At 38.1% G+C, this 23,271-nt stretch overlaps 1 protein-coding gene across 1 annotated transcript in view; it reads right to left on the reverse strand.

Moving 5' to 3' along the window:
• The window catches only part of PLEKHA7 (pleckstrin homology domain containing A7), a 111,927-nt gene that overhangs the window by 51,330 nt on the left and 37,326 nt on the right, over positions 1-23,271 (reverse strand). Inside the window, exon 2 of the mRNA XM_041481109.1 lies at positions 6,388-6,471. Coding sequence (XP_041337043.1) covers positions 6,388-6,471 — 84 coding nt within the window. The remainder of the gene's footprint in view (positions 1-6,387; positions 6,472-23,271) is intronic.

Here is a 23,271-nt window from a genome sequence, read left to right on the forward strand (position 1 = left end):
AACCATGGTTGCTACTACCACTGAAATCCCAGATCTGAACACAACAGAGTACAGAATAATTCTGAGGAGTCAGCCCAGTTATCATGAGACAGAAAAGTCTGTGATTTTAGTAGCTCAACACAAGGCTTAACAGAGGACAAAGTATTTTCCACCACTGCTCTGCCTCAGTTACAACCTGAACTTAATCTGTCCAAAAGCTTGTATAGGTGGTTTTTCCATATTTTTCCATTTGTGACCAGGGTTTCAACGAAGGTTGCAAGTAAGTAACAGAACTTAGGTCCCATTTTATTTATACCTTGCATATCTGGCATAAATTACTCCTTTCCAGATTTTACATATAACCTCAGGTCCAAGACATAAGAACAACCTACAGCAAGCCCCTAAAATTCCTCGCCATCCTTTAAAGCAAGAGAACTTTATCATGTCAGTTTGAGTCAATTTGCCTCACCTCTTATGGGCCAGGTACCCTACTTCAGCATTTAACCACCTTTTAATCCAGTCTCTGCAAAATGCAGATTAAGAAACTTCCCATGTATGACACTGACTAAGCTATTTCTGTTGAGGAAAATGAAAAATACAATTTAAGTTTTGACAAATTAGAATTAATTTTTCCAATAAAAAATTAATGAAGAAGGAATAACCCCAGAGGAATGGCTTTGACTTAAAATTTGTACTCTGATTTAACAGATTTTCCCTATTCTCAAAAATGCTGTTTCACAGCAGGTTAAACATACTGCACTTTCAAAAAAAATAGAAGAATTCCAGAGCAAAATAAGCTATATGTTTAACAAGACCATCACAAGAAAATCATAATACAATACAGAATGATAAAAATGTAATTTCTAAGCATTTATTATGTGATCATACTGTGATTGCTCTTCCACTTGCTATACAAGTGATCACTGCCAAGAAACCAGGCTTTCCTTTTCTGGTAGCATCAAATTAATGATGAACTCTAAATTCACAAGAAAAATGCTCTTTAAAAAAAGTGAGTTTGTTGCCATGGAAGAATTCAGATAACAAGTAAAAGACACATTAAGTCCATTGAAAGAGAAAATACATTATTATTCTCCAATAAAAAGACTTCAGTAGCAAACCTGGTGATGCAAGCTTGCTGCACCCAACATTTAACAGAAAACACAAAACAACACTGCAAATTTATTTCAGTATTTGTATATAGTATTTCAAGGCTACAATAGGATTTTTGCCTGAAGTCAGAACATAAAACTCAGGCATCCAAGTCTTTTAACAGCTAATCAATATCCTCAGTGTTTTTAAAAGCAAATAAAAACAGGCAGAATATGCAGAATTACCTGAAACATCCTGGCCTGTTAAGGGAATTAACAACGTCCTAATAATATTTACAGATTCAACTTCAAAAATAAGTGATTACAGCATTAACTCTGCATTCAGAAACATTAGTTCAAAGTTACTATTACCAAAGATGTTTGATAATATCTGTTATCCAAGATACCCCATTTTGTCTTCATAGTGATGGTGTTTTACTATTTTCAGGCTAGTTTTCTTACTGCCTCCCACAAGTGTGTGAATACACACACAGAATTGCAGTGTGTCCATTTGGAGCTCCAATACTGTGTAAATATTTTTAAGTACTTGAAAATAACACTCTATATAATATCTCCTGTCAAGCAACTCCCTGCTCTACTTAAACATTGCTAGTATGTCTCCAGAAACCATATTTACCAGCTGAAAAAATTACATAGCCAACATCTGGGTTATTAAAAATCCTGACGCTGGAGAAGAACAATAAAAAAAAAAAAAGACTACACCAGTAGCCCACATTGGAAATGCAATACTCACAAGAGACCATAAAGATCAGTCGACTTGGAAGATCCACATCCATACCAGCAACTTAAAAAGTTTATTTGTTGAAATCAGACATGTTGCAATAACATTGTGTCAATGTAGTTTTATTACTAATAAATTTCCTAATCAGCTAGATTAAAAAAAAAAAAAAAAACACTCCCCTAGTGTTTCTGTACACGTTAACAAGGTAGATATTTATTTTAGGGTTGTTTGGGTCTCCTCTTTCCTCTCCACCTGATATTTTTGCTGCTATAGTAACCAAATGCGATAGATAAAATAAGATGGCTCTCTCCCCAGAGGTGATACACAGGTTTTATCAGGCACACAGAAACAGGCAAGAAAGAGGATAGAACTCATTGGATTAAGCACACTATACTTCCCCCCCCACCTTATGTCTACATTTATGTTCTTGTTTCTCTTTTAAAGTACTACCTTCTCATTGCAAACACACTGCTATGACAAATGTTATACAGCTCCTAATACACAACTAGTGATATTTAACATTCTTTACATGGCTGCATGTACCTGATTCTTCCTTTCTGCCCACAATTACTTAAAGAACTGTTATTTAAAAAAAGATATGAGAGAAGAAATCTAAACACAATATACAGCTATCCTCAGTAATTCTATCATAATTGTTTTCAGAGAAATGCACATGTAACAATGTAGCTAACTAAAAACCAAACACCTGTCTAGCAGACTTATAATTAATTCTCACTTTTCCATCAGTTGTTTTAGAAAGATCCCTTCATGGATTAAGGGTTCATTAAAAACATGAAAGCAAAGCACAGAAATCAAGGGGCAGTTGTGAAATGGAGGGGCTTCCCATACAGCAAGATACTCAGACTATTTCAATGTGATCCTAAAAACTGTGATGTGAACAAGTCAAAAGAAAATAAAATTATTCTAGACAAAAACTGAAATGCTGGCAGAAACAGATAGAAAAATAAACTTCAAATACAAACAACCATGATGCCAAACTGAATTCAATGCCAACAACAGAAAATTAATTCAAAGGAGGAAGAAATAAACACCTCTGCAGCTTTTAAATATCGGCTCAATGAGTAACAGCAGCCAAAGAACGTTAAGAATTATTAGTAAAGGAATAGAGAAGGAAAAGTACAATTAAATTATTATAACAAACAATGAGCTCATAGGCTGAATCTTGCAGTCACCTATGATCAACCGTTCCATGAGAAAAAAAGAAACCTAAAAGTGTAATGGAGAAAAGCTGGCTCTCAAGCAGAGCTAGTGAAAGATAGAGGACACACACCCCCACACATCAAGTGACCAAAGCTGCTAAGCTTGGAAAGAGTACAAGGTAGGGATTTCATAGTGGTCCCAGCTAAGAATGTTTTAGAAATAAGGAATTACTAATTCACTATTGAAAATAAAAAAGAAATGTAAATTAGTACACCTTTAGGAAGAAGGAATACTGTAAGGATCAAAAGATAATGTAATTCAAAAGTCACGGGTTCCGGCTACAATGGAGTTGAGAAAATCAGATTTCAGCTTGAAAAGCAAAATTGATGTGATATTGTTTAAACACCTTGGGGAAATACTAGTGAAATACAGTCCCAGCCTTCTACTGAAAGTGTCCAGTTCTCATTTGATCAAGTGAACCAAGGGCATTTGGTTCACAACTGAGTCATAATCAAGCTAGGATTACATCACTCCTTGGTGTCATTTTCCAAAACTTGTTTCCAAATCTTCTTGGCCAGAACACTGGATGAGGAATGGCCAGAGCAGTCCCCACATTCATCATTTCTACACAACTGTAGATTACTTTTCTGATGTAAAATGTGTCCTTTTTCCTAATAGATATGTGTGTTGCAGCCCAAACAAGTTTGTGATCACTTCTCCCCAGTAGCTCCCAGTCGACATCTGTTGACAACCCCTTGGCCCTAATCTTAAATTAAAATCAACCAGTCAGTAATAAATCACAGCACAACAGTACAAAAGAACAAACCAGCTTTTATGAAACCCTTAAGAATCCTACTGCTTCAGACAGGGTTCTCCAGCCACAGGAAAAAGCAGTCTTGGTCCAAGGATGCCACGATGGAAAGTTTCCAGAGACCATGCCAATCCAGAGACTGCCTCTGTGACCTGAGTCCTTCTGGTGGAAATCCTTTCATCACAGGACAGGGATCTACAACACTGATTCCAAACACACCACCAACACCACTGATTCCAAGAAATCCCTGATGCCTGAGGGAAAAGGACTGAAAACAAGGCACAGCTCCATCACAGTTCCTAGGCCTGAGGACAGGGAGGTGCCAAGAGCTCCTCTGATTTCACCAGACACATCCACAGATGCCAACATCATCACCTGGCAGGAACTCAGGTGAAGAGTTCAGGTCTTCACAGGACCATGGTGAAGAGCCACTGTGTAAACCCCCACTGCTGCGCAGAAGTGGTACAAAACTAAGGAAACCAGAGCATCCCACACACGTGAAAAAGACATTTTTAAAGCAATTTTAACTGAGAGATTAAAAACATCTGATTTTAAAGACGCTGTACATTCTTCAGGCCAATAATAAAGCTTAGAGAAACATTCTTGCAGAGACTGTTTCCTGAGCAGTGACTAGAAACATTTACTATTCTCTCTATCCCTCCAGCCATTCCCTCCTCTTTTAGAATTAAAACCACCTCTCTCCACTAATTCTACTACAGTGTGAGATTTGTCCTGCTTTTGATACCATCTCAGTGTAACTAAATCTACATGTTCATCAGACTCCTCTCCAAAAAAGCACTTCCATTTCTCTTCCACAAAAGTTCCTAACATACATTAAAGATCACTAAAACCATGTACCACCAACAAATACTTTTTTTCAATTCTGTTTTTAATAATTTATCTTGTAGCTGCCATGACTACAAAACAAAAAACAGCCTAGGCAATTGTGACTAATCCAGGCAGGCACTCCTGCCAAATCCAAAACCAACTACGTACCTATTTTCCAGTACATATGCTTAAATTCATATTAAATTTGACTGAACCCTGACGACAGATAAATTAAAAACCAATTAATGGACGGAAGCTGGAACGCGTGCTCAGTGACTCTGTCCATACTTTCTGTGACACTTGCTGTTTTGCTGTTTCTCCTCACTAGGACAGCGAGGTGGAGCAGCTTGTTTCATACCTGTACATGAGCAGCAAAGCACCTGCATGCCATGGGACAGCTGGGGTGACCTCCAGCTCAGCAGCCACCCCACAGCCTTCATACCAATCACAGCCCTCTCCTACAATGTTATACTTCATGTTAGCTCCCATCGGGGATCTTGACATAGGATTTGGTCTTGGCTTTGCTTTGCCTTGGGGGAGAGCAGCTGTTTAGCCAGTGGTTTTTTAGGGGTTTTGCTGCTGTTGTTGGTTTTGGTTGGTTGGTTTGGCTTTTAAACTATCTGAGAAGCTCTCCTCAGGGCTGTAGCAGAACCTCTGAGCTCTACAGCCACGTTCTACTTCTCCAAGTCACAGGAGAAGACACGGAAGAGGCTCAGTCTCCTGGGAATGTTGAACAGCCTTCCTCTAGGCCTCATTTTTCTTGATGCTGTAACTGCTTTTAATAGCAGTCCTACCACAATGTAGAGCAAATTCAATGTCACAAAATTTGAAATGTAAAGAGCTCAGAATTGTGCAGGCAGCCACACCAACCTCACATCCAGGCCATCACAGCAGGATGCCCAGACTCTGTGAGAGAGGCTGCCTGAACAGTGCTGGAAAACTGGCCTGGAAAAGAAAAACTGCCTGGTGCTGTGCCATTCTTCTTGCCCTTTGGCTTTAGAAGTGATGTAGAGTTTTGTCCAGGACTCTGTTTTCTGTCTGGGGAAGATACCCTGTCATTCCAGCAGAGAAGGATGGCAGCAGCCGTCTAGCAGGCAGCCAGGAAGGAGTTGAAGCCTACAAAAGGAGGAGTTGAAGCCTACAAAGAAATGGTGCATGACCTAATCCAACACCAACCCAAAGGTGACCAAATTCACCAGACCAAACACATACGTTTCTTACTTTTGTTTGTTTTTTTTAATGATCAGACAATCAAGATAAAATATGCTGGACACAAATATATTCTACACCATTTCTTTAGAACAAAGAAAATCTGCCGATGAATGTAGACCATCTTAATCATAAGAAAACCAAGGAAATACAATTGAAACTAGTAGTATTATATGTATTTCAATTTCAGTACAAACCTTCCAATATGCACTTTACATTTATGTTCTATTTACCTGATATTTATATAAGATTAAAGCATTATTGTTTAAGTATATTTTGTAATTTTTTTGTCTGTTTATTTTTAGGTTTGTCTGGGTTTTTTTGCAGATTTTATAGATTTTCCCTCAAGTCCTAGCTTGGAATCAAAAACTATCACAATGATAGTTTTTGATTCCAAGCTAGGGCTTGGAAGTAGTCACTATCACAATGAGAAGCAAAATTTTAAGCACAAATGTCAATTTCATTTTCCTACAATATTGGAAGAACTGTCAATAAATTAAGGTACTAATCTGCTGTAGGCAAATGTGTTACTGTTTTAGATCTCTTGACATGGGTATAAAACTACTTACTCTTCTCGCAAAATAAATTCAATATTTTCTGGAGAAACCTGTCCTGTCACAGGATGTCTAAATGACGTGGTCTGCTGATTATGGCTGAAAGGAAAAAAAAGGAAAAAGAAAATTAATATCGCTATACTCAGTAGAATATGATCTCTAAAAAGCAGAACTTGTTATATTGATGTTTTGCTGCTCTATTCCAGAAATTACACATATTTCTGAGGTACTTTTCAAGTCTGAAATGTTTTCAGCTCCTTCCTATGTTCTTGCCAACTTTGCCAAGAGCACACTGTGGCATTTAATGATTAAGCAGGTTAATGTTTTGAAAGTAAACTAGTTCCAATCTTTAGTTAGTGAGGCACAGTTGAATTTATGATTATTTCCACCTTGCTGTTACCAGATTATTTAGATATAGCATAGAAATTACACAAGATACATTTCTGATTTGTGTTTCCATAAATTTCACAGAATAGAACCAGTAATTTGAAATGCAACATTTTACACAATTTTTATTATTTAATGAGGTCACAGAAATTATGTGGAAGCCATTTCTTGCATGTTTCTTTTTCCTTTAACATAGTATTTCTCCAATGATTTCTCTTTACATCTTCATGCAGAGGTGTAACATACAACCTTAGCTGTGTGGCTGCACAGTCTATAGAAAACAACATTATTTAGTATTTCATCATAACTGAATTAAAATTGAGGGTTTCTATACGCTTTCCCCTCAGAACACTATCTAGACATTTTGCTATCCTCTGTGAAACATTTCTTTTCATTAGGGAGAAGTATCTTACCTATCTGTGAACCAAGTGCTCATTTATTTAAGACTCTAAATTTTTCTGGGTTTAGTTAACTGTTCTTAGGTGAACAACATCCAAAACCAGAACTCCCATCAAATGTAACAAAATCTCAGGGTATTCAGAAAGTAAAAATAACAAGGCTTTTCAAAGAATTGTACCTCAAATAGGCAAAAACGAAAACTTGATGTGTTTTCTTGTTTAAAGAGTTGGAGTTATTCCTCTTGTAAAGCCTGTTTGGTTTCAAGCATTACAGATTTGACCTTGTTGTCCAGCATACCAGGATGTTCCCCAGCCCAGAATAAGGCATAAAGAAATACTTTGAGATCTCAGAGCAATGAGTTCCTAAGAGATAACACTCAGCTGACTAAAGGACAGCTAACAATCAAACAGCTCATGCAGCCATAACATGCCCATGTCAATAGCTCAGGACATGTCTTGATTTAAAAAACACACCAAAACCAAGCAAACCAAAACCAACCAACCCCCAACAACAACAAAAACCCCACCAACTGCTCATGTTAAGTCCCACTCAGGCCATAAACACAGAGGATGTTTGGTGTGTTATAAACTTTTCACCCTTTTCCAACACACCTTGCTCCAGCAAGTCAGATATAAGGCACCCACATCATGAACATTTCCAATGATAAGCTGACAGCTGTAACAACTTATGCAACACCAGAAGGACTTTTTCCAGCCTCACCTGTTATAAAAATCCTCACCCTAGAGCCATTGGAAACTGTGAACAAGACACGGGCTATCAATTACTCCACTGCACCAGGGATGGCCCTCGCTCCCTAGGCTGCTGAACTGACCTGTCCTACAGCTGTGGGTTAATAAAGTTTAATAAAGGTTAATAAAGTTTCTAACTCTACAGTTTTCCCATGAAATCAGAGATCCAGAGAAAGTATCTTCAGTAAGCACACAATGCTAAACATCTACAAAGCAACCAGGATCTATTTCCTCACAAAACCACTGAGGAGTATTGTTTCCAAAAAAAGCATTTCTATGTGAGATTTAATTTTGTGTCTACATACAAAGAGTGGGATAGGAACATGAGATGTTTTCAAAGAAAATAATAAATAAATCAATGATAACCCTAACAACTGAACTCCACGTTTGTCACACAGTGGAGTTTTAAGTTGAAAGGCTTTCCTTTCAAAGCAGGCCTGATGCAGCCTGTTTAACCTGAGATGCTTAGGTTAGGACTGCTATCAAAAAAAAGTGCAGATAGCCTGTTAGCTTAAAAAAATTGAAATCACCTTGCCAGCTATATTCTCCAGGGGCAGAGGAACTGCCAGCAAGCCCTTGTCTGCAGGTGTCAATCATTAATAACTCACTCTTCAATTAAGACTAAGAAAAAGAACTGTATTCCAGAAGTGCTCTAGGGTTATTCAGGAAGGGAGGTTTCCCATTATACCATACTACATCTACATTCTATCTCAGGAAAAAAATTCACCAGAAGAGGAATTAGTCCTTTTAGTTGCAAATAAAGAGCAAGTACATTACTAACAAGACTAAATATTACTTACTAATAGTAAAGATTTCAGCTGGAAAGTAAACACTTTTTAAATATCTGAGCAATGCATTTCAGGACAAGTTTTGCATGTCAAGCAAATACTATGAGCCGAGAAACAGAAGGATGGCTCTGTTGCTGCAGAAAATGCAGATGGTAATTTCACAGACAAGGAGAGGGCACATAAACCCAAAACTGCCCGCAAATGTGCAGCTTCAATAGTAGGACTTCACTGGGAAGAAAGAAATGAAACCCCCACCATCAACAATTAGTTCTGCAGAACACAGTGGTTTATTTGAATTTGAAAAGTGAGAGTTTAAGTGTTTTGCCTCCCAGGACTCATTAAGACTAAGCGATACTATTCAAAACAACCTATACAACAGATGGCTAATGCCTTGCAACAAGGAATTAGATAGCAGGGAGATTTTCCTTCACAATGAGAGCAGTCAAACATTGGAAGAGGTTGCCTAGCAAGGCTGTGGAATCTCCTTCCTTGGAAACATCCAAAATGTGGCCAGATAAGGCTCCAAGCCACCACATCAAACTTTGTAAGTTGGTTCCAACTTTGGAGCTGGCCTGGCTGGATGTGATGGGGTACAGAGCTTCCTTCCAACATAAATTATTCTGTTGTCATTCTCTGCTGCTCTCTCTATCCTTTCTCTGCAAATACAATTAAATTCTTATAATAAAGCTTCTTTGAAGCTTTCCCAGTATTTAAATGGATTTATTCCAAGACTATTAGCAGTAGCTTATTTTTATCAGGATGAGAGAAATTGAACAGCTAGATTTTTAGATGATGATTTTTTGTTGTCGTTTTCATGTCTTTTAAACATTTGCTTAACAGTGATATCGGTTTACACAACACTGATAACAATATCATCACCAGTCAGAGTGCTCTAAACTTGTTGCAGTGCAAGTTTTCCTTCTTTTCCAAGCACAGACCAAGAAAAGACCTGGCACAGCTGTTCTCTGGACACATCAGCTGCCCAAGAAGGAGTTAATCACCTGTATTTCCTCCAAATGGCAACTACTGAATGTGTTCCTATTGTCCAGAAATATATCATGTAAACAGGCACAATAAACGTGCCTTAATAAAAGGAAATAAGTTGTTCTACTCTCCATGCCCCTTTTATTCCTTTTTTTTTTTTTTTTCATTAGAGAAAGAGGTAATAGCTTCAACAAAACTGGGAAAGGCTTATGATGCTTCATTGTGTGAACTCTGAATGCCTTGGAGCATGCATTAGTACACCACCACACACTCAAAATGCCAAGCTAAGTTTTCTAGCAACACTACAAATTTTCTGTGTGATCAATCATGGCATTTTTTCCTAGCAACCACCGTTTAATTTTAATAATTTTATATTTTTCTGATTTTTGTACAGATACTGGTAATCAGTGTCATGTAAGCAAAGCAAGTACAAAAACATGAAAAATCCACAAAAAATTACATTGATTACTATCTACCACTACCAGCTTTATTAAATCACACTACAGACTGTTAGAAATTATTCTGAATTTCAAAGTTACAGAACACCACTTTCCAAGGCTAGTAATACTTAAGACTCAAATTCTTCATAAAAGAACCACAGTCCAAAACCCATTTCTTTGTAATTAGATCCCTCACCACAAATTCCATGATTTCACAGCATGTATACACAACTTTTACCAACATAAGAACTGAGTCACCCACTGTCTTAAAACAGATGCAAACCAGGCTCTAACCTTGTAGAATAATGGAGCCAGGCAGGCACTTTTGCTTGTATGGATCCTTTTGCAGAACTCATAATTAATATGACTTCAATTAATTTTGTATTTGAATCAAAGCCAAGTCCTAATTATTAATTTTTGGACATGACTGATGCTGATGACCTTTCATTTGAAGTCAAGCAAGTGCATAGATTGTCTCTGGAGTAATTTAAATGCACAGGCAGCTGAAACTTGAAATGTGTGAATCAACTATTAATGAAGTCTACATCACGTTAACAGCAAATTTATAAGTTGTGAGAAAAATCCACGTTGTCATTGGACAGATACCCTGAGAATTATTACAAGCCATTTCTACAGCATTTATTTTCCAGGCAGGCTGACTCCTTTACACTTACCTATAAGAATGGATAAGCATAAACACCTTTATGTTGAATATCCCAAATGGTGATGACAGCTACATGTGGGCACCCACCCACACCTCTGTGGGTGATTTTGGTGTGGGTGCAGCTGACAGAAGAACTTGTGCAGTGAAGAACTGTTCAGCCAGTGAGCTGTTACTCCAAACAGGAGGAAGTTCTTGTATCTAATCAGGCAAACAGCCAGGAATAGTTTTCTTTATTTCATAACATATTTCTGAAATGCATCAACGGCTTCAAAATAGTTTCAGCGCTGCCTTCTGAGTATTATTTTGGATATTAGCTTTAAGAATTGGTTACAACAAGTACCAACAAATAGTCCAAGAAAAACAGTGCCCTCAAAGTTCTGCAGGCCAGAAGAAAAATGCAGTGTAATATAGATATAATGTGGAAGGATTAGGAACAATACCAACTCATTGCATTACACAAGCAAAAGCATCCACAACAAGCTGCACGTACACAAAACTCCATCTTTGAGACACTGAACGTGATCCACTACTCTAAAATAGTAATGTCTCTTCAGAGCAGCAGTAAAATCCTTGCCCCCACTGTAATCAGTGTCCAGGAGATTTTCATAAGATCAAAATTTCACACAGACACACACACACACCCCCACTCAGTTTAATTAGCATCTTCACCTAGAAACTACTGCATAAGAAATATTGATTCCCTCAAATCTTACATCCTACTCAGATGAGAATTCCTAAGTGTTTAGCTGTTCAGTCCAAACACAATCCTGTAACTATCTTGAGCTGCTGTGTCTGTGACTAGCAGCAGTCAGCCTAAGAGTCTGGGCTTATAAAGACAGATTAAAGGGAACAAGATGGCCTGACATAAAATTTCATCAGATTTTCACTTCTGGTAGAAGCTTGCAGATAAGAGGAGTTTGAAACGAACAGTAAACTGACAGTCATGCTCTCATGTAGTGTCATCCTTCTACCCAGCTCACTGATGAGGGGTGAAATGGGAACTGCAGGTTTCCTTGGAAATGAAAAATCCTTTCTTCCTGTCTTAATGAACTACCAAAGATAAGTTATGCTATCCAGTAGTAGTATCAGCAGGAAAGATTTTGTTAACATGCTTTTAAAAACAGAGCTAATAAAACAACAGTAAGCTAATATGGAAAATGCCACAGAATCGCTGCAAGTATTTTCAGTCATTAAAAGCAGAGATAAGAGGATGAATACACTATCATCACAGGATCAACACAGATTTCCATGAGTAATACAGGCTGAAGTCATCTGCTGATTCACAAATCCTTTTGATGCATATCATGAGAAACCATCACTCACAAAAACAAAATGCATTCAGGGAACTTGAAATTAAAGGGGAAAAGCATGTTAGTCTTGCAGACAAGGAAATATTGACAAAAGAAATGTTTAGAATAGAATCTTTAGAAAAGAGGAATTTGATTCTATTTTATTACTTTTGCAGTTTTAGAAGAATTGTAGTCCCTGCCTTCAAAATCAAAAATTAAATTAAAAATCTCTCTGATAACACAGATACACAAACTAAACAATTAATTCATTCTCTAATAAAAAAGAAAGTAGTGATATCTTTAAGAAATATTATTTAAAAATCCTCGGTAAAAGCAGCCTACTCTTATATTCCAATATCAACCACAATGTAAAGAGTTTAGCGAGGAAGCTGCCCAACGAGCAGTGCCACATAAAGATACTATTTTGGAAAAAGTATTTAAGGGAAGATTTACACCAAAATATCACAGATCTCAGGTTTTAATCAGTAACAAAACTGGTTAAAACAAAATAGGTGTTCACATGCATAGCATCTAAATTTCCCAAAGGAGACTGAAAAGCCACTCTAGTGCTATTTGAACCTATTAAACTTTGATGCAAAGACATGATACATATGATAACAGACAACAAAATCCACTTTGTTCTAAATATCAAAGCAAATACAAGTTTTCCAGCATCCAGTTTTCATCTAAGTAGCAAACCATACAGTGTAGAAAGTTGAAATAATTTAACACAACAGCTATAAGAACTGAGTACAACAGATTTTGAAAACTTGTTCTGCTGCCACACAAGGTATATAACCTCAAACCATTTTATCTTCATTGACTTTTTAATGCCAAAGAGAGATTTTAACTTAAATGCACTTCTGATTTACTATTTATTGAATATAATCCATAATACGAAATAAGTGATTATCAGAGGACAACACTGCAGACTGAGACCTTGCTGTGTGTGCCTTCAGACAATGTGGAAACTCACTGCCCTTTTCACCTCTCCATGAAATGGAAATGCTTTTTCTCCCACTTATACCATGGGAATGGTGTTTTAATCAAATACAACATCACAAGAGACCAGGACGGAATGAAGGAATTACAGCTGGCATCCATCACAGTGTCCCAGGGCTACAGTCTGGAATACTGAATCCAATTTTGGACTTCCTCATACAGGAAAGGCAGCAACAAACTGAAGTGATTGCAGCAGAGAGGCACTAAAGTGGTCCTGAGCCCCTGTGGTGAGGCGAGTGAGGGCTGAAGCCCTGCTCAGCTTCAGAGTGCCCTGCCAGGACCAAAGAAGGCTCTTCCCTGGGGCACCTCATGGCAGCAGGCATAAAATGAAACAAGGAACCTCCAGACTGCTTGGAGGAGAAGCTTTCTCCTCTCCAGGACACAGCTGTGTACAGCAGGGATGACAAAGCATTAGAAGAGGCTGCCCAGAGAGGTTGGGCAGTTCCCATCCTTGAAGGTTTCCAACACCAGAGTGGAGGGAGAAGTGAGAAACCCGGTCTGAGCTCGCCGCTGAGCACGCTCTGGGCAGAGGGGTACACAGAAGACCTGAGGCCTCACCCAATCCAAGTTGCCCAACTATCATAAAGCTAGGTACAACTCCTATTTCTATCACAGAAGGCAAACAAAACCCAAGCAAACAAGCAAGTTTCACGTAATAGATTCTGCTAAGGGAAAAATGTAAAAACTCCACATCATTTAGGAAGAAAAGCTCCAAAGAGCATTAAAACATGGTTTCTTCCTTCAGTCTTTAATGACACCATTAATTAACTCCTTCAGCAACTAAATAAATCCAAAGTCCATTTACATTCTACTAATAAATATTCCATTAAAGCAGAGAATTTATGCGGGCTGGGTTCCTGTGCTTTTTATCTGCTAGGACAGAACTTCCAACCAAAGTCTTTCCTAGCAAAGGTCATTCAGAACACCCAGGGGTCTGTCTCAGTCCCTCTGCAGCCCTAACCACGTCCTCCACAGCTTCACAGGGTTATTAAGGTACTGACCACAATCCTACACACCTCCTGCCCTTCAGACAGCAGGCTGAAGAATAAACAAGGATATCAGCATTGTATTAACTGAATTAATGTTTAGCATGAAGAAACCACAATTCCCACAGAGCACACCTAGTCTTGTGGGTTGGCTGATAATGTTTACTGGCATATATATTAATAAAAGTTCCTTCAGTAGTAACAAACTGTTCCAGCCTATGGAAGGCTTGTGGTTAATTCTGGAACACTTCAAACTCTATATTCATCTGCAGCTTAGGCAAAGAAAAATGGAAAACATTACAGCAATAAAGTTATTTCTTTTGGCTTGCGTGATTCTTGACTGTTTTAAAGGAGTTCTTCCTTGCCCTATTTCACTCAATTCACTGTGTTGGATAAAATGCAATGCATCTCCTCCAAAGTTAAGTGCATTTGTAAAATGCTTTTTCTTATCAAATCCTAAGTACTAAATGGACTACAGTACTCCTGAGAGGCACATAATACCAAGATTTTGCTTGAGAGAAGATTAGCAATGCAAGATCATCTTGCCTAGAGCAACAGGTTTGAATTAATGGAGCTTTTCAGGCTGACTCTTCAGGGCTGTGAATTATACACCTCGTTGTTACTTTCCTTTCCAAAGAAGCCCAGCACCTACAGCACTGAAATACTGACATGCTCTAAAGCCATGGCATCAGCATCTGCTCACAGAAAGCTACTGCAAATCACACACAGAGCCAAGATTATTAGTGTTTTAGGATTGGAACTGTCAAACAGATACGGAAGAGTCTCTTTTTAAATTACGCACAGTTTATAAAGTACACAAAAATATCTTTGCAATTCAACAAAAAGCTCAGCATTACAGAAAAAAGGGGGCATTCATAGCCACACAACTATAAAGATATAAAGCTACCTCAAGTTGACTATTTCAGTATAACTTGCCCAAAGAAATAACCTAGAGCCAACTTGTCCTTACAGAGATGCAGAGGCCATACTCTGTGGCCCCAAGTCAGACAAGCACAGAAACCCCTCAGACATTTCCAAACACTCACAGAAATAGTGCTGTAGTGTTAAAGTATTTTCTTTGGCATTTATAGAATGGAAAATATGCTAAAATATACACAACACTACCAGACAACATTTATACAAAGAAGAAAAAAATACAATCATTAACACATTAACCATTTCAACATTGTACTAAATAATTCCAACCTCTAAAACATTTCTGGTTTAATTTTCATTAATTTGCTCAATGCAGAAAGCCAAAAAAACTTTTGGAAATTAACTACTCTAGTGTGTGTAACTCGAGAATTTTCTCTGCTAAACACAAACCACTTAACTAATTCTCCAGAAACACCACTATTTTCAGTCATCCAGTGTCACCACCACAACCCCCAACTCCCTACTATGCAATCAAAGCATGCCAGGTCACAATATAATCTATAGCATTTGGTTAATAACAATTTACATTACTGGCATAAGTTATGCTGAGTTTAGTGTACTGGATGTCTGTGAGCCAAACATAAATGAAACTGAAGAAAACTCTCATATAATAATATTCTGTGCTACATTTCTTGAGTCAACACATTGCACTGTCAGAAGGTGAAAATTTGAGAATAAAATAATATCATAAAATATAATGACAAGAGTGGCACTGAAAACAACCCAGCCACAGAAGAAACATTTGCATTTTGTTAATGTCACTAAGAAGACACATTAACAGTGTCCAAACAACCAGTTCAGAATAAGAGCAGTGTATACACAACTGATGACAGTATGTAGATCTAGTGGCACAAGCAATGTATCAAGAAGCACGCTTTCACTCTCTCTGTGCTTAAGTTAGCAAACACACTTGTAAAACAACATTGTTGGCTTTTTGTGAAGTGATTCAGAGGTTTCATTTCAATTAGCAAACATCAATATGCTTTATTAGATAGGATGCAGTCTTCTGGGGACTGCATGAGGCTTCAAAATCAGTTCTGAATGACATGGCATGAAACCACATTATTCCATTGGAGAAGATGAAAATCCCTCCCTTAAGCATGGAGGCTGCTATTATTTTTTCAAGTAACTGGAAAGATGAAGCAACTACTACCTTTCACAAAGTGACTGGAAGTGAACAACTACACAGGACGGCCAAAACACCAACAGCCAACACCGACAAAATCAGGCTCCAGGGAGCAAAACTGCAGCTCAGCCCAGCCAAAAGCCAGCTCTTAGCACATCACTATATATAGGGGAGCTATCAGCTGCATTCCTGGGCCACTTGTGCAGGGTGTCGTGGCCTCTTGGCCTGGCTCTTGTCCTGTAGCTCCATGGCACCGTGGCGCCAGCAGAGCCCTCCCTTGTCACTGGAGCGAACCTGGTGCAGAAAACTCCTCCAAGGGTACAACAGCACTGCTCCTGCTGCTGCTTTATCCCAGGGGATGCACAGCTACATCCACTAGACAGCTGAGCATCAGACATGCCCTTAAAGCAGAGCCCAGCAGGGCACCTGCAGCAACACCCCTCCTCTCTCACCTTGGCAGCACAAGGATGCGTTCCCTGCCATGTCCCCAAGCTGCGAGGACAGTGCCATGCGGGCTCACCTCCTGACCCCAAGGCATGCCCCCGTTTGCTGCTGTCACACAGCAGGTCCAGGGCAGGGCACAGGCTCTGCACGTCTCTGCTGGGCTGGGCTCCCGGCAGCCGAGGCACAGGCAAGGGCAGCGCCGGAGCAAGAGAAGCTGCCAGCGGGAGAGCTCTCACACTGCTGACAATGCCTGGGGTGAGAACGGGATTAGAGACTCAAAGAAATTCCAGACAACTTCTTCAGATCCTGCATTAAGTCCTTTCAATGCCAAGAAAGCCTCTATCAAGCATGTGACTGAAACTTGGCAGCTAAGGGGGTGAAGTAACTTCACACGAAATAATATTTGTTCTTTAGGTAATTATTTAACAGAACATACGATGATAGAATGCCTTTGAAAAATGTGGATATTTTAGCATACAGAAAACTTCATCATCTCTTGGAAATACAGATATTAAATAGTTCTTCACCATTCAGGGAGTTCATTTTTTCCCTTTTAGATACAGCAAGAGCAGAAATAAAGTTCTCTAAAGCATATGACCGAACAGAGCCAGACTAAGAGCTAGACATTCTCGGCAAATTCAGTGCAACATATAGTAAGAAGGGTTTTATTAAATGCTAATATTGAAAGAGCAAACACTCCAAATGCACCATGACAAGTATCATATGCATTAATATTTAATCAAGAGGATTACAAGCAACACAATACCTTTCCATGCTTTCAGCAGATCCATTACATTTTAATTTACAAACTGCAGAAATGTCACAAACAGTCTCCCTTAATATGTGCTGTCGCTGAAATAAAACTTAGTAGACTACAATTAGAGTCTACTTTAAAACAAATAAGAAATTTGAAAATAGCACTGAATAAAGAAATCTGATGACTGATTTCTGCTGAATAAGTCTTCACTTACAAAGTGATTCTGCTTTGAAGTTATATTCAACAGTTCAGCATTATAAAGTTAAAAAAAACTGAATTCATGGAGTGATGAATTTCAATTATTTTGGAAACTGGGCTGGGACTTGGAAATGTGTCTTTACAGAGAAATTAAGCTCTCCCACAAGAAAAGTGAAAGAAGTGTCTAGATTTGCAATACCTGAAGTTCTTCTGCATCATTAACAGATTAACGAAGTTAATGGTTTTGGCACTACTACATTGGGATTTGGGAGATCAGGATTCAGATTCAAGCTCTGAAGCAGATTTCCTGTACAGTCTTCCCTTTTTTATGAAATCATCATTTTATTAACATTGAAGACCTTCAAAAGAGAGAAAAGGTGTCCACCAATTTAGACTCAACTTCATTTGCAGCTTTCAGGATGCTACTGCAGTACACACAAGCAAAAACATTCATTGTTTTTCAACAGCAGAAACCTTCAACCTTTTCTAAGAATTCCAGCAAAGCTGGGAAGCGAGAACAGGGTGAAATTCCTCAGTCTAGATGAACAAGATACACTGCAGCATTGCAGATTAACTGTTTAGGGATTCACAGAAAATCTCTCCCAGTGCCTAGAACTTCGTTTTTTAAAAAAATTTTCATTGAATATAAAATCATCTTTATTCTGCAAATAACATTTTGGCAACATCAGTGCTCTTTTTCCTTCAAGAACTAATTGTATGGATGTGGGAAGAAGGTGGTTGCCTTTCTTCCTCCGGTGCTCTTTCAGAGCTGTGAGGTAACACACTGTAAAATAGGATACGACTGTACAAGCATAATGAATCCTAAAGCGTTGCAACACCCACAAAGCAAATTCAGCAAAATTATTTGGCAAGATTAAATTGTCAGTGCACTTCTACAAAGCTGAGCCAATTAATACCACCTGAAAACTTGGATCTCCAAATAGAAGTCTCCAAAACTAAGCTCACTCTGAGATGAACTTTCCTACACTACTTCAAATCTTCCTGCTCAGTTACTTTCTAGTCCCTCTCAACTTAATTCATCCAGGTACAACTTTTAAGTAACTGCACTGAAACATCAAGTTCAGCCTAGCATGACCCAGAAAATGCTTGCTTCAGTAGTATCCTATGTTGTCATTTTATTACTGTTCTTTGGAAACCTCTAAGAATCCAAATCTAAGCCAGTGGTGTTAATACACCAGATTAAACTCCAGAAGTGATGAGTGGCAATATTCATTCATCTCAAAGTACAACACTAGAAAGACACAGCAACATTGTAATGCAAATTGCTGTCAAATCAAAGTGAAAAGAGGGAAAAGATCCCATTTCTGAATACAAAGACACTCTCTAGGAAAAATTAAAAATAAATTCACTATTCTTAAATTGTATAACACAAACTTTGTTTTTGATCCAATATTCTGGAGTCCTCATGTTATATGCCATGATTTCAAGCTTTAAAGCTCCTGAATTTAACTACCATCAGAGCTCAAAAATCCTGCAAAGACCACATGAATATTTTACATTCCTTGGATGTGGAAAGGTTTGCAAAATAAGACATTGTATTCTAAAGACAAAGAAAGAGCGGCTTGAACTTTTTGGCACCTCGAGATGTACGGTTCTAGATTCCTTACACACATTTTCATTCCCAAATACTTCTACTGACATAAATGTAAGCATGAGAATTACAAAATAGACACAAAAGCTATTTTGTTGATGCCTTAGAAAATTACAAGTGAGATTTACAATGGGAAGGAAAAAACCCACTAAAGCTCTACTTGGAAATAGACAGTATTTTGGAAATAGACCGAGTTTTGTTTTAAGCAACAGGATCTAAAGAAAATAAACAATGTAACAGATTGCAGCTCCAACAGGAATGTTTGTGACTATTCAGCATGCCCTGTAGGGAAGCACAACAAAAGAAAGAAATCAGCCAGGTACTTTGCTATGAATTGTGTGTAAGCCCATCTCCCTGCATCTCCTATTGAAAACCTGCTGGAAGTAAGAAAGAGCCTTGACAGCAGGACCAAGAATCACGATGTTTCCTAATATTGTTCCCCAGAAGTTTACCTGAAGGAAGAAAAGGGACAGATGTACTCTTTTTATTAAGCGATCTTACCCTACCCGTAAAATCCCAAATGCAAGGATGGTGGTTCAATTTTGAAGGCATTTTCTGCTATAGCCAAGAGCAAATTCTTACAAGAACAGAAATAATCCATATCTATGACAAGTAACACCAACTATTTTTGGAAGCAAGGAACATTCATCTAATGCCAAGTGGCACATATCAAAGACACATACAACATGCCAAATTTCTAACTGATGGATAAAAAAAAATCATTAATACATCAGGCAACAAATACAAGGGAATAATTAAACTTTTTCAAGGACTGTCTTATAATTTTCATTAGTAGTTTGTACAACCTCACCTCCATTACGTGCTTGTAGAATTGATATGTCTGTGTAAGTGGTAGAAGAGGTAAAGAGGTCACTTAAGATACTCGAAATAGGTATTAGCTCTATTGTTACCTTAGATAACTGCTAAAAAGCTAGGGTACCTTTCAGCTGGATCCTATTAAAACAGCACTCAGTTCAAGTAATGGGATGCTTCTCTAGGAAGCCAAGTCATCCCAGTGCAATTATCACAGAATCAGAAGGGTTTGCACTGCAAGGGACCCTAGAGATCATTTAGTTCCAGCCCCCTGCCATGGGCAGAACACCTCCCACTGGAACAGGTGGGGCAAAGCCCCATCCAGTCTGTTCTTGAACACTTCCAAGGATGAGGCATCCAGCACTGCTCTGGGCAACCTGTTCCAGTGTCTCACTACCCTCACAGTAAAGAATTTCCTCCCAGTGTTTAATCTAAACCTGCCCTCTTTAAGCTGAAAGCCATTGCCTCACATCCTATCACCTCACTCCAATAATGAAACTATCCCCACCTACAAGCTCCCTCTAAATACTCAAAAGCCACAACAAGGAATCTTCTCCAGAGTGAACAATCCCAACTCTCTCAGCCTTTTCTCATGCAGAAGGTGCTCCAGCCCTCTGCTCATCTTCACAGCCTCCCTCTGGACCCACCTGAGCTGGAAAATATCATTAGACCTCAGAAACCAACTGCTGCTACCTAAAACCACCATGAGTGGCTGGACCAGCAAAAAAAATTGCATGTCCTTCATTAGGCACATGGTATTGCACACACACAGCTCAGGTCACAGGACTTTCCCTTAGGCAAACAAAATTCCAGTAACCAAAGAAAGTCACAGAAACACTGCAGGGATTTTCCTCACTTCCTAATCCTTCACAACTGAGATGTTCTCTTCTGTTCCTTGAACTCCCAACTGTTCCCTGGGGCTCGAAGTTCAGGTAGTTCCAGTTCTTCACGGAATTATCCTGTCCTCTTCCTCACACAGCAATTAATGTACAACAATATTATAATCAAATTATAAACATATAGGTTATATTAATGTATAATTAAACAACATTTACAATCAAGATCACTATATACTCATAAAATCACAAATCAAAGCCAAAGCGTTAACTGACCTATGAGGTTCCAAATTAAGCAGACTTGTTAAAATGCAGAAAATTTAGAATGCAGAATGTGGGACATTAGCAGCAGCAGTTCTATCTAGGAATTAAATCTCAGTGGTATCAATTAGCAGATTTCTCAGGAAATAATTAAAATGGGATTCTCAATTCAGTCTTCACAACACCACTTTAACTGCAACCTCCACAACACTATAGAGTCCTGGAAAACTTTTCATTTCAAATCTTCTCAGGGCCTGTATTTACAGTATTATTTTGTAAATATGTTTCAGACATTCCTACGTCCAAATATCATAGCAACACCATGCATGTAATGCTTCAGGCTCTTCCACCCCCAATCTCTCTAAACTCTTCACCCTCCAGCAGGATTTCCCCTATGCAGTACTTGTAATCCAAACAGTCTGTCATAACACTGTGGTCACTATAGAAATCCTGAACTAGGAGCACAGACAGCAGAGACACATTTCATCTTCCAAAAGCCAGCTAAATTACAGACACACCCATCTCAAACTCTCTCAAGAATATTTGCCACTAACTTTTCACACTCCTCATTCACGGAGAACTATCAGCATCTGCAACAATCTGGCACCAAAATATAAAGAGAAAATTAGAATCTAAGCCCTTGAGTTACCAAATAACATTGCTCTGGCACACTTTCTCCTCCTTACTGTATTTTTTTCATCTCTCTCAGGAATACCATTTTACTCACTGAGATGTTTCCATTCACAATCACTTTCTTGTTACTGAAAAGTCAGAATGACCAAAGAGAGAAAACTGCACTACAGCATCTCCGCATTTCCATTGTGGAGTTTCTAAGAACAAATTTTAACAGCTAAGACTTCTAAAAAGCATGAATAACACTTACTGCAACTAAAACCATATAATTTACTTAAACATCCACAAAACCCTAGCAGCTAATCTATAGCAGCTAACACTTCCTAATCATAAATTAAGAATTACTACAAAGCAGGTAAAGAAGTACAGATTAAGGTAGAACTTGAAAAATGCCAATTTTTTTGTGGCTTGCACATGCTTTTGTCCATCAAATATTTTTGTAGTTAAAAGTCTAATCACATTATTTTAGCTGGCAAGAAGCAGAGTTCCTGCAGAGGACTAAGGAATGAAGCACAAATTATAGCCCCTTATCATTATTTTCCTGTGTGAAATATGGTTATTTTACACAAAAGGCAGAGATCACACTTTTTGCTTACTGGATCACAAAACAGTTTTGCCTCATATTGCCTATTTTTCATCACATTAAAAAAAACTATTTTGAAAGTCTTCCATTTATTTTTCTTTAAATGACAAACTTCTCTCTGCATTCTTTCCTCATGTACAAGAACAGAATCAGCTATTGCATTTTTTGAACCAGTACTCTCTATGTTATTTGAATGAAAATGCCTAGAAATTACTCATCACACTAAAAACTCCCTTAATGGAAAGTAATTATAATGGTCAATATAACTGTAATATCGGAGGTTTTTACTATTAAGAAAAAAAAACACACTACAGTTTAAAAGAGAAAGCAGTTTAAAACAAACAAACTAAATACTGTTTAGATAATTAACCAGAAAATGCATTCTCTTCATTAGGAAGGGGAAAGTTTCTGCAGGGACAGAAGCCACAATTTCCAAAGAACAGCAAAACTTTTACAATAGTGCAATAATAATACGACCTTTTGCATAGCTGAGACATATTAATAGTATCACCCAGAAGTCTAAATTACAGGCTTGGTAATATTTAAATTACTTCATAGACCAAAATAAATCCATATAAATGGAACCTGAAAAAACTGAGATGGCATTTACCTACTACAATGGAAAAACTGATTGCAGTTGCGATCTGTGATTTACTTACACCAATGTAAAGACATGCTCAGTTCAAACACTTCAAATGGGACAACTCACATTTCTCAATGCTTGGAGAATTAAGATCAATGAACACCAAACAGGACACCAAACAGTGCCAGTCTGTGAACAATTCTTATGTGCCGTTTTTTGCAAAAACAGTTTAAAAATCATTACCCCCCAGGAAGAGTTAAAACAGAGAGTGGTAATCTTGTGAAGTGTAAGTCTACTGAGAGAATATATAGAAAACAATGATACCTAACACTTGTATGCAGTAAAAAAATACACTTGAGTGCTCTTAATGTAATGTATTTAACTTCATGTTTCAACAGTGCTTTTCATGTAAGAACATGTTCTGAATCA

Source organism: Pyrgilauda ruficollis, unplaced genomic scaffold, assembly GCF_017590135.1.
Source record: "Pyrgilauda ruficollis isolate IOZ18807 unplaced genomic scaffold, ASM1759013v1 scaffold55, whole genome shotgun sequence".
Taxonomy (NCBI): domain Eukaryota; kingdom Metazoa; phylum Chordata; class Aves; order Passeriformes; family Passeridae; genus Pyrgilauda; species Pyrgilauda ruficollis.